The sequence below is a fragment of the Orcinus orca genome, chromosome 4, assembly GCF_937001465.1.
Source record: "Orcinus orca chromosome 4, mOrcOrc1.1, whole genome shotgun sequence".
Taxonomy (NCBI): Eukaryota; Metazoa; Chordata; class Mammalia; order Artiodactyla; family Delphinidae; genus Orcinus; species Orcinus orca.
In genome coordinates, this window is record NC_064562.1 from 154,574,173 (window position 1) to 154,586,240 (window position 12,068).

A 12,068-nucleotide genomic window follows, 5' to 3' on the forward strand; every position below is an offset into this window, starting at 1 on the left:
ACCACAACTGCTGAGCCCGCACGTGCCCTGGAGCCCACGCGCCACAGCTAGAGAAGATTCCTCGTGCTGCAACTAAGACCCGACGCAGTCAAAATAAATAAATAATTTTTTAAAAAATTATATATGTACATATACATATGTATATGTATACACAGCGTTAACTGGTCTAGGAAGGGAAGTCGTGTGATCACATCGGTGGTGCAGAAGAGGCATTCCCCGGAGTTCAACACCTACTTGTGATAAACACTCAACAGACCAGTAATGCGAAGCCCGTGGGCTTGATAGGGAGCACCTGCAGAGTCCTGCCGCCAGGCTTGCGCTGGATTTCAGAAGACCACACACTCCCCAGGGTCAGCCCAGGTGGTGCAGGCAGGCAAGAAAGGGACAGAAGGGACACAGGCAGTGTTGTCATGTGCGGACGACGTGCTGTCTGTGTGGGAAATCTCAGGGGGTCTGTGAAAGCATTTCAGGTCCCAGAGTGAGTTCAGGAGGGTCACAGGACACAGGATCAACAAACAGACACCACAAGGGTATTTCTGTTTACTAACAACATGCACAAGGAACCCAAAATTTAGAACAGCACCGTTTACAATCCCTGCAAAAGAAGAAACAAAGAAACATATAACATATTACTCTTACGAAGCACATACAGGACTCGCGAAGCTACAAAACCAAACGGGGAAGACCTCAGTAAACAGATGAGCTCGCAGCCCGGTGACCCACATCAGGAAGGTTCTCTTGCAGTGGTCAGTGGGGTCAGTACAGTCCTCACCAGAAATGCCAGTGAGGGTTCCTGCAGACACAGACGAGCTTGTTGTAGACTATTTGGAGAGTCAGGGGAAATGGGGTGGTTAAGACTCAAACCACCAGGCCTCCTGCCTCCTCCATGCCTGCGTGCTGTGGGCAGGACAGACACGTAGATCACCGACCTGGAAGTAGCCCCACACCAGTAAGACCAACGGACTTTTGCCAGAGGTGCAAAACCATTCATGATGGTGCTGGGGCGGCAAGAAAGTGGCATCACCTGAACTGCACACCTTAAACAGCAGGTAGATGACCATTTTACTCAGAATTGGCCATAGATCTGTAAAGCTTTCAGAAGAAAAGAGAAAATTGTGGGGACGTCGCCTTTAGTGTCTCCTGGACCACGATCCGTCAGCAAACAATGGATATATTGGACTTGATCAAAAAGACCTCTTGTGCCCTGCTAAAGGCTCTCAGCAGGATGAAGAGCTACAGGGTGGGAGAAATAGTTTTGAACCACGTATCTGACAACTATCTAGGATATGTAAGAATAGTAAAAACAGAGCAAAACACATCCAACTTGAAAACGGGTGAGTGGTGAAGAGAACGGCAGCCTGGGGAGAGGTCTAGTGTCACTGGCGGCCCTGGAGGCGCGGGGGGTCTCGACGGGGTGCAGCGCCGGGCGCAGAGCTGGCGGGCGTGCAGGACGGCTACTCGAGGCGGGTGTCGGTTCTCACAGAGCCGAACCCACGACCACCGTCTATCCCAGAGGCGCACGTGGGCTGAGCAGGGAGTCTCCGCAGCAGTGCTCAGGGCGACCCTGTTGGTAATCTCCACAGACTGGAACCCACCGGAGTCCTTCTGTGGCGCGTCCACCTGCCAGGCTGCTGGCGACGAGTGGGTAGGTGGGTGGGTCCTGGGTGAGAAGAGCCCATCGCAAGGGCCGCCTGCCCTGTGATTCTGCGTCTAGAATGTTCTCGAGGTGAAAGATCACAGGACAGAGAACGGGGGCATCTTAGCCCAGTGCTTGCGTGACTGCACGCGTGTGAAGTGGCACAGAACCACGCACACGTGACGCGGCACGTGCCTGCGTGCACGGAGCAGTAGCCTGCGTGGTGCTGCTCGGGGGCCCTGTGGGCGCTGGGTGCTGGTTTGGAGCTTCCTGGACTCAGCCCTGCATTTGAGCGAGTGGGGAGGGGAGCCCACCCGGCCCAGCCCCTGCAGACGGGCCAGCTGTGCGGCTACCTAGAGGCCGCCCGTCCTGGCGGCCGACCTGAAACGTTCATTTCGCGGGGGTGTGTCCTCTGCCTGCAAGGGCCGAGTACCCGCCGGGGCAGCGCCCGGTCCTCAGGCCGTCAGTGACACTCCCCACGTGAACTGTCTCCCCAGGCTCGCCTGCTGCACCTACTCCTGGGGGCTTCGGTCCCAAAGCAGCCCCCCCTCCCAAGGCCAGCGGCTCCTGGCAGACGAGCCGGCCCCCAGCCCAGGGCGCCCCGTGGCCCCCCCAGGCCAAGCCAGCCCCCACGGCCAGTGCACAGCCACGGCCAAACTACAACTCCAGCTTCAGTGTGATTGGCAGCCGGGAGGAGAGGGGCGTCCGCGCCCCCAGCTTTGGTGAGTCCTTCCTCTCTCGCCGCGTGTGTGGGTTTTTGAGCTTGCTGTAAAGTGGTTACAGTGAAATCCCGTTTTGCCTTGTCCAGCTCAGAGCCCAGTCCCGGGAAAGGGTGTTTAAGGAGACCCAGAGTCTGTTTCCACCCAGCGGGAGCCCCTTTGGATGGAAGTTAATGATTTCAGATGCATGTCTGTGGGTGAGCCTCTGCCCCCAGTGGGCCAGGCCACACTGTCCGGGAACCTTCTCGGCCTCTGCTGGCCGGGCAGCTGGGTGGTCAGCCCAGGCCTGGCTGCCTCGCTTGTCACGGGGGTGGTGGTCCCGACGCCTGCCGTGACCCCGCCCACACTCGTGCGCTCATGCCTCGGGGCAGCTCTTTTGGACATTTCCCATCTTCTCGGCCGTCCTGCCGTCCCCGAGGGTTCTCGAGCTGGCCACGCAGCACAGAGGCAGCAGGCAGGCTGTTGGGCGGGCACTTAGCGCGGCCCCTGAAGCCTCTGCTCTCCTCCAGGTCCAAAGCCAAGGGTGTCGGAGAACGATTTCGAAGACCTGTTGTCCAACCAGGGCTTCTCCTCCCGGGCCGACAGGAAGGGGCCGAGGACGATCGCCGAGATGAGGAGGCAGGACCAGGCGCGGGACTCAGACCCGCTCAAGCTGAAGGTGCAGGGCGCTCGGGCCGGGGCAGGGTGGGGGGCACCCTGGGCAGGAGCGTGGGGAGAGGGACGCAGCCGCGCGGCCCCGACTCACGCACGAGGACCTCTGTCCGACATGCTTGCGGGGGCAGTGGCTTCCATCTACGCTTATTTGCTCCCTGAAAGTTTTGGGGTGAAAGATCAACTGTCCCCACGTGGCTGGGACGTGTGGCCTCAGGCTCGTAAAGCTCCTTGCTCTTCCGCACACCAGCCAGGCGGGACCCCGGTCGGGGGGCGTGGGCCGCAGAGACCCCGGGGTGACAAGGACGTCTGTGTGCCTGGACCCCGGGATGGACAGGGCAAGGCTGTGACGGCGGGTCATCTGTGAATGCCCCACCGAGGAAAGGGTCCCTGGATTCCACGCACCGTCTAGTCCATGTCCTGTCCTGCCAGACCTAGGGAATGGAATTAGCCATGCCTGGGTGGGGTCAGTGCAGAAACTGGGGTGGGGGTCCACATCGGGGCCACACATCTCACAGTCAGATCCCTGCTCCGTGGGGCGACCGCCGGCTGCCCGGTGGGTAGAGGCCGGGGCCTGGCACGCCCTCAGCAGTACGGCGTCTCCTTCAGCTCCTGGACTGGACGGAGGGCAAGGAGAGGAACATCCGCGCCCTGCTGTCCACGCTGCACACGGTGCTGTGGGACGACGAGAGCCGCTGGACGCCCGTGGGCATGGCCGACCTGGTGACGCCTGCGCAGGTGAAGAAGCAGTACCGCCGCGCCGTGCTGGTGGTCCACCCGGACAAGGTGGGCACGGGGTGTGGGCTCCGGGCCGGGGGCGGCGCGGGCTCTGGGAGCAGGCCGGGCCCTCACCGCCGCCGTCCTGCCTGCCCACAGGCCCGGGGGCAGCCCTACGAGCAGCACGCCCGCATGGTCTTCATGGAGCTCAGCGACGCCTGGGCCGAGTTCGAGAGCCAGGGCTCCCGGCCGCTCTTCTGAGCCCACGGTCGCAGCTGCGCGCGGCTCATGGAGCTGGAAGCTGCCGGCTGGCCTGGAGGGTTGCACGTGGGCCGGGGCGGCACGGGCTGGCGCGGCCGCGGCTGGCATCACGTCACGCCCGCCACACTCAGCGGATCCAGAGCCAGCGCCACTCCCTTCACAGGAAGAGAAAGCATTCCAAAGCCTCCGAGTTCTTTCTTTCTCTCTTCTGGTCCTGAAGGAAAGGTGACGATTTGCACTCCTCCCACGCGTGTCACAGTCTGTGATTTGTTTTATCCGTGGTGCGCCCACTGGGGAGACCGCGCTGCTCAGCTGTCCTCCAGAGTCCGGTCCTGAACGTTCACGCCTCCCCTCGTGATCAGCCTGGTGACGCCTGTACATAATTAAACTATTTTCTGACGCCCCTCCTCCGGGGCTGCACACCACCTCCCTGCACTTTTGCTGTCACCTGGTTGACCTTGGCTCTGACCGTGAAGATGAGTCGCAGGGACCCCCGGCCGGCAAAGTTGGGCTCCTCTCCACTGCTGGTCTGAGCCCCCGCGGGCCCCCAGCCTGGCCTCGGCCAGCAGCCCAAGCTGGGTGGTCAGGAGTGGCAGGAGGGCAGGCGAGCCGGGAGGTGTGGGGAGGGATCAGATGAGCTGCGGCTTTGGTCTGGGGGCTGGCCCGCGTCGGGTGCTGGGCACGCCCTGTGGCCCCTGCAGCGTGGCGGAGGCAGGTGGTCTTGCTGCAGGTGCACAGAGGCTGGCCCTCCCCTGGGCCCCCCGGGTCCCTCCTCCTCACAGCGGGAGGGTGTGGGGGGCTTTGGATTCTCTCGTTCCGGGAATTCAAAGCAAAAGCAATGGCCTTGAGTAACGGGCTGTTAGAGAAGCCCCAGCCGCCCCATGCTCTGGGGGACAACACGTCAGGACAAACGACAGCAGTTACACGACTCGAGGTTTTGGTCGGAAGTGACGTTCCCAGCCTCCTGCGGGTCAGTCCACCATCCCCAGGGCTCGTCCTAGTCCTGGCTGCCTGGCGCTGCTGGCCGGGCCCTGGAGACGGGCGGCCCTTGACCCTCGTCCCCGTGGTGACAGCAGGCTAGGCCAGGCCCGGCCCAAGCTGCCCCTCAGCCCAGTCAGCACCGTGGCTGGCCTCTGAGAACTCTGTGCGATCTCTTCTTTAGCCAGAATGAGTTACTGAGTCAGACGTGATGCCCAGTCAGGGATTCAGGAGTGCGCCACCTGCCTCTCAGGTGGGCTTGCGAGTTGGGTCACCAGGGTCAGGACCCTCCCTGTGCCGGGCTCCTAGGCGCCCATCCTCACAGCAAGGCCTCACCTGGGAGGCAGCGCAGCGCTTAGCTGAACGCTCTGACTTGAAGCTCGGAGCCCCGCCTTCCACTTCCAGTGACGTCTTTGGTCTGGCAGGGGGTGGGCCTGTACCTCCTGACAGTTCAGAGGAGGAAGGGGCTCTGGCTTTGTGTCCTGAGGCCCCAGGGCCCTACAGCCTCTGCCCCTAGGGCTGCTCTCCAGCCCCGCCCCAGCCCAGAGCAGGAGAGGAGGCCGAGGGCCGCCTGGACCTATCACTGTCCCCTCACTGAGGTGAGCCACCCACCTGGGTTGCGGCTGCTGCTGCAGGAGGGCAGGAGGGTTAAACCCGGCTCTTCCCAGGCTGAGGCCTCTTTTCAAAGAATGCTCACTCTTTTAAGTAACAGTGGGACTTCCCTGGTGGTGCAGTCGTTAAGAATCTGCCTGCCGATGCAGGGGACACGGGTTCGAACCCTGGTCCGGCAGGATTCCACATGCTGCGGAGCATCTGGGCCCATGCGCCACAACTACCGAGCCCGCGTGCCGCAACTACTGAGCCCACACGCCTGGAGCCTGTGCTCCGCAACAAGAGAAGCCACTGCGATGAGAAGCCCGCGCACCACAACAAAGAGTAGCCCCCACTCGCCGCAACTAGAGGAAGCCCACGCGCCGCAGTGAAGATCCAATGCAGCCAAAAATAAATAAATTTATTAAAAAGCAAAACAAAACAATGAACGACCTAAACAGGCCCAAGACTGCACATCAGAGTTGCTCTGGGTCATGGCTCAGGGCCGGAAGCCCCTGGGTCTCTGGTGTGGTGCTCCCTCCGCCGTCCCTACTGGCTCTGAGTTACTGTCTTGGTGAGGTGATGGCCCCAGTGGCTCCATCCCTACAGGCCGCAGACCCTGAGCAGGGCTGCTCCAAGGACCACGTGTGTCCCCTCCAGTGAGCCCCTCGGGGCCCAGGGAATGACCCTATAACCCTAACCCTGTGCTGGGCCGCTGCTGGCCCCATCCCCGCTCGAAGCGGGCGTGGTCCTGGGGGGGTCTGCTCCTCAGCAGAGGTCGGGTCTGGAGACTGGCTCAGATTAGGGACCCAGCACAGTACACGCCTCCCGGTGCTGCCCACCCATCCGTCACCCCAGGACCCCCTGGTCCGGCCGCCCCCTGTTCTGTAGAGGACCCCACCCAGCACGCGCCGGACAGCCTGGGTGACTGGTGTCGCGAAGGGACATGACCCTGGTCCCAGCAGTACCTCCCTTGGCCCCCCGCCCCTCCCCTCCTGGTCCCAGAGGCAGTGAGTGCGCCCCTCCCTGGAGTCCTGGCCGAGGTATCGAGTCCTGTGTCTCCGTGAGTCCTCGCCCATCAAGCCGTGTCCCTGAAATCAGGAAGCACTCTGATCGCGGGTCCTTGCTGTGTTCCTGCTGCGTGGTTCTCGCCGCTCCTGGGGGTGGTCCCCCACCCCCACCCCAGAGCAGCGCGGGTCTGAGGACGCTGCTGCGTCTCCCTGCCGCAGGGGCCCCTTCGTGGGCTGGGGGTCTTCGGGCAGCGTGGGCAGCGCAGGAGACCTGTGCACTTGGCTCCAGCACCGGAGACGGACTGGACTCCCGCCCCCGCCGGATTCCCGGCAAAGGCCCCTCTGTGGGAAGGGCTCATCTGCTCAGTGAGTGTTTCCCGGCGCCCACTGAGCAGGCCCAGGAAGACTCCCGAGGAGCGGCCAGCTCGGCCTCGAACCTCCATGGGCTTTCTCGCCTGCCCAGGTCACTCTTTCTGAGTCCTTAGAAACAAACTGCTGCTCCGGGCCCTAGTCCAGGCTCTGCCTTGGGGGACCCAGGGTTAGATCCCCTCAGGCCGTGCGGGGCACTGGAGTGACGTGGGACCCCTGCTCTGTGGCGATTCCACCACCAGGCCTCCCTTCCTGCCCAGTTTGGGGCCAAGCCCGCTCCCTTCAGGGCCGAGCCCCAGGCAGCCGGGCAGGTGCTAGTCCCCACGGAGACCCTCAGGAATCACCCTGTCCCAGCCCCGTGGGGTGAGTGCAGGGGACTCGGGCCAGCTCTGAGTCACCAGGCCTGTGAACGATCCTGGGAGATGTGCCTCTGCCCAGGGTGGGGGGGTCAAGGTGGAGTGCGGGGCTGGCCCAAGAGAGACCCTCTGTCCAGTATGAAGCCGGCTCAGGCCCCCAGAGGGGTTGGGCAGACCCCCGGGCGCCTTGCTGTGCAGCCACCCAGCCCCCAGGTGCTCTGGGCCCTGCCAGGAGCTGGCCAAGCCCCGCCCTGTGCCCGGTGGTCCAGCCCGGGCCTGTCTTGGTGATGGTGGCTGTCTGGGCTGCGGTGCTGTGACAGATGTCTCCCCAGTGGCGGTTTCTGTGCCAGAGTGACGGGCTGTGGGAGTGGGGGGCCCGCAGCTGCCAGGAGGGCACAGAGAGGACACAGACAGACAGACACACGCATCTGCTGTTTTCTCTGTTACAGACACGGCCCCTGTCCAGCCGGAGTACCTGCTGGGCGGTGGATGAGACCTGGGCACCGTGTCTCGTATGAAGGGAACCCTGGGGCCTGCTTGCGCTGGGCAGGGCCCTGCCTGGCCTGGTGTGAGGGCAGGGCAGCACCCAGTGGGCAGGGCGGGGGTGTGGGGTCCCTAGAGGAAGGAGAGGCTGGCGGGGGGCGGGGGGAGGTGCTGCTTTCGTTTGGCAGGAGGTTTTCAAGGCTCATCCACGCAGAGCTGCCTCACGACTCACCGGGTGACATGCGCGGTTTGGAGAAACACCCGTGTCTGTGGCTGCCGTGGATGCGCTGCCCACTCCCGCCACCCGCCTTCGTGCCTCCAGGACGCACCTCGTCCCTGAGAGCGATGTTTCAGGACCAGGAAGCCCCCCTCAGACCCCATGGGCCAATTTTGGGGTCAGAACCTGCCCCTGCTCCCGGGGGCCAGCCTTGGCTTTCCCAAGAACACGGCTACCAGGGAGGGGCGGGCCTGGGTCTGCCAGACTGGGGAGCAGCTGGCCTGAGAGCAAGGACACAGCTGTGGACAGTTATAGACCTGCTCCAACCAGCAGAGTCCGGGGACACCCCTGGGGGTCCCCCATGGGCAACCTGGCGGGGGGGTGTTAGGAGGAGAAAGCGACATTAGGATAGGAGTAGGAGAGAGGGACAGGAAGGGGACGTTACGGGGGCAGGAGGGGCCCCTTGGGTGGCACGATGAGGCCAGCAGGTGTGTTGCTTGTGGGTGAGCATGTGGGGGGACAGGTAGATTTGGGGGGACTTGGGCTGGGGTCCTCCAGGAGTCTCATCAGGGGGAGGGTACGTAGGTGTGGGGGGTAGAGCCCGGACACAGGGTGGGGCACTGGGCAGCTAAAGGGCCACTGGTGGAGGGTCCTGCTTCTCATGGAGGACACCTGGCACCTGGCCCTGAACTGGGATTGTGTCCACTGGCCACCTCGGGTTCGGGCAGGGCCTGGGTCAGAGAATCTCCCACACCCAGGCCCCCAGGACAGGAAGAAGGGGTAGGAGGGCTGGCTCCCTGATGCCTGGGGGAGGGGAGGCCTGGGCAGACAGCAGGCCAGGCACCAGGCCCAGGGCCAGCCCCAAGGCTGTCAGGCCATCGCACTGGCCAAGACAAGGCGCCGACCATCTATGGCACAACCCGGATCAAGGGAGACCCCCCCTTCGCCTTTTCCACGGCGTCTGGGGAGCCGCCCATCCCCCCGAATGTGTGGTCGCCCCGGTGCCCCTGCTTATCTGGCCCGAGAAGCACCATCCTGCAATGGCGCAGCCCGGCTCCCCGGCGACAGTTGTCTGTATTCAGCGACTGCCTGGGCTCCTCTGGGGGCGGGGGGCGGGGAACTCCTCCCTGTGGTCTGAGACGCCTTCCATTTCTATCATTTCTCCTTTTCTGCATGCGATGCTGTGATTCCGATGTGATGCCTGGCACTAACTCGTCCTTCAGGGATGGAATATTCTACCCAGCCTCTTCCTTCTGGGGAGGGGAATGCCCCCGGGGCCTCCAGGGCTCCCACCCGCGTAAGGTGGACACAGGTCTCACCCGTCTGGGCCATGCCATCCGCACCTGTAGCACAGATGTGGAAATCACACCTTCCGGGTGTTTCTCACCCCCAAGAGGCAGTGTGGGACGCAGGCCCTTCTGAACCCCTGGGTACGGGGCCGGGTGGGGGGCAGCCTGGCCCTGGGAGGCACGATCGAGCCCTCCCCCACCTGGCTCAAGACCTCCTTCCCGCCTGCAGGGCTGCTGCCTGGAGCGTGGGACACTGGGTCACTCAGCCCGAGGCCCGGCTTGGCCACCCGCGCTAACAGGCTCCAGGTCTCTCCGGCTCCGCTGTTTTGATTCTGTGATTCTCTGTGTGGCGCTTACCCAGTGGCGTCTGAGAGGCGCCACCTCGACTGCTTTCCTCAGCGGCCCCCGCGGCGCCAGGACAGCCCCCTGGCCGGCGGTGGACCGGTGGGTGACGGGGACAACAGGGGCTTGGACTCTGCAGTGGATGAGGGGTCGCCGTCCTGCATCACCTCGTCGGCCCCTCAGAGGTGGTGGACGTGATCCAGAGAAGCTGGCCCGGGCCCCGGACTCCTCTGCCCTCCCGGGGCTGCAGGCTGACCGCTCCAGGTGCGCTGATGAGCTAGCAGCAGGCTTTCTGAGGAAAGAGGAAAGAAAGCCCGATGGGGTGCTTCTTCTGACGCTCCGGGCTGGACAGTCCCCTGGCCTGCATAGGCCTGGCTGCTGCGGCCTCCCTGCCCCCTGGGGCAGGCCTGGGACCCCACCCTACACCGGGCCTAGGGGAGCGGGGCCTGGACTCAGCCGCCCGCCCCTCCCCGCCACCCCTCGATGCTTGACCAGGGCTGCCAGGCCCCCCAGACACAAGCACAGCCAGGAGACGGCCACGACCCGGGACCAAAGGAAGACCCTTCCCCAGCTGAGCAGACAGGCATCTCCCCGTGCCTCCTGGGTGTGAAACCCTCCAGTGGGACCCACACAGGCCTGGCCTCACTCTGGGTGCCACTGGAGGGAGGAGGGGGTTGGCACTCCTGGGCGGTGTTCTCTCTCTATGGCCTGCCTTTCCGGGAAGGGTTTCTTGCGCCTGAAGCCCACTCCCCCAAGGGCCAGCTCTGTCGTCCGCCAGCTCAGTCCTTGCTGGACCTGGGTCACTGACTGAGGGAGTCGTGGCCTGACCCACACAGAGTGCAGCCACCTCGGGGCCTCGAGGGACACGAGGTGCAGGAAGCTCTGAGCACTGCGTCCACCTGAAGCTGCCTGATGGCAGAGCCCAGACCTCACTCGGCCAGAGCGGGAGCCCTGTGCACACCCCGGGGGCCCTAGACCCTCCCTCGGTCCCGTACCAGCACAGGCCAGCCGCCCTCCGTCCGGGCCCTGAGCCAGGCCTCTGACCGAGTGTCCTGTGAAAGGTCCCCGAGGCTGGTCCGGGCAGCCCATGGGGGTGGAGGAGGCCTCTGGAGTGGGATGGGGGAGATGGCAGAGCTGATGGGTGGGGGGCATCCACAGAGCAGGGACACCCGGTCTGCAGTTCAGGGAACTCTCCCCAGGAGGGTCACGCGACGCGTTAGAGGGAGTGACCGCTGGACAGAGAGTCAGGGGCCCAGAGCCTGGGTATGGACGCTTGTTCCGCTGGACATCCCTTTCCTTTCGCCTGTGGACACCCCGACGTGAGGCTTGGGTGAGCCGACCCCGGGGCTGGGGCAAGGGCATCCGGTGGCCTGGGCTCCCACCAGGCAGAGGCCTTCAGAAGAATGGCCTCTCGCGCGTCGTCCCCCTGTTGCCTCCTGTTGGTGACCGAGGCCCTCTGGTTGCTCAGGCCACCCTGGTGCTTCCGTGCAGCCCTGCACCGCCACGGCTGCCACCGTCCCAGCAGAGCGGTGAGAAGCAGAATCCCACCTTCAGGCCTGTGAACTCTGCTAGTTTCACCTTGGAGCACAGGGGTGGGGTGGCTCCAGGCAGCAGTCAGGAAGGAGAGGGGGACATGGGAGCCACAGCCCCTCGTGGTCACCGCCCTCTCTGGAAGTCACAGCTCCCCCTTTCCAACACTCTCCCCATGGGGAGGGGTGGAAGGGTCAGGGGCCTGGGGTCTGGGGTGAGCAGGGGCAAACTGAGGGGCAGGAGCCCAGATCCTGGGCCAGCTCCTCAGAAAGCGGGGGGCGGTCCTCAGGGCTCCCGGGTGGTAACCGAGGGGCCCCCTTGTCTCTGGAACTCGAGGAACAGCCTCTGTGGGGATGAAGAAGAGTGCATCTCGACACACAACCCTGACCCAGGACGGGGCGGGAGTCCGAGGAACGAGCAGGCCACCCCAGGCCAGGCCAGCACCTGCAGCTGCGCCCTCAGGAGCCCACGTGGCCAGGGAAGGGGCCTTGGAGTCGGGGAGCGCGCAGGGTCTCCTCCACACACAGCCGAGACTTCTGGCCCAGCTCTGAGGAACGGCAGTGATGGTTTTCTGGCTTTGCTTTGCTTCTGCTTTTCACGTGTTACATTACCTGGCAAGTAATGATGAAATCCAGCAGGAAAATGGCAACACAGGTGGTGCTGGTGCTGGGGACTGAATTATTCATCGTGTTAAATTATTAAGTTTGTATTTGAAGTTGCTGGTGAGCCCATGTGTGCCGAGAGCCCGTCCCAGCCCTTCCTGCGGGGCCTGCGACCCCCTTGCCAGACCCCATGCCAGGATTGAAGAAGGACTTCAAGTGATCCTGGGCCCTCCCGGGACAGAGGGGACCAGCAGGCGCCAGGCCTCCCTGGAGGGAGTGCAGGGAGCCAGGCAGGGGCTTCCAGGACGCTTGGGGCT

At 63.8% G+C, this 12,068-nt stretch overlaps 1 protein-coding gene across 1 annotated transcript in view; it reads left to right on the forward strand.

The window, feature by feature from the left end:
• The window catches only part of GAK (cyclin G associated kinase), a 51,019-nt gene extending 46,610 nt beyond the window's left edge, over positions 1-4,409 (forward strand). Inside the window, 4 exon segments of the mRNA XM_033419652.2 lie at positions 2,134-2,358; positions 2,865-3,013; positions 3,616-3,792; positions 3,883-4,409. Of these exon segments, the coding sequence (XP_033275543.2) occupies positions 2,134-2,358; positions 2,865-3,013; positions 3,616-3,792; positions 3,883-3,984 (653 nt within the window). The 3' untranslated portion in view covers positions 3,985-4,409.
• The last annotated feature ends 7,659 nt before the right edge of the window (positions 4,410-12,068 follow it).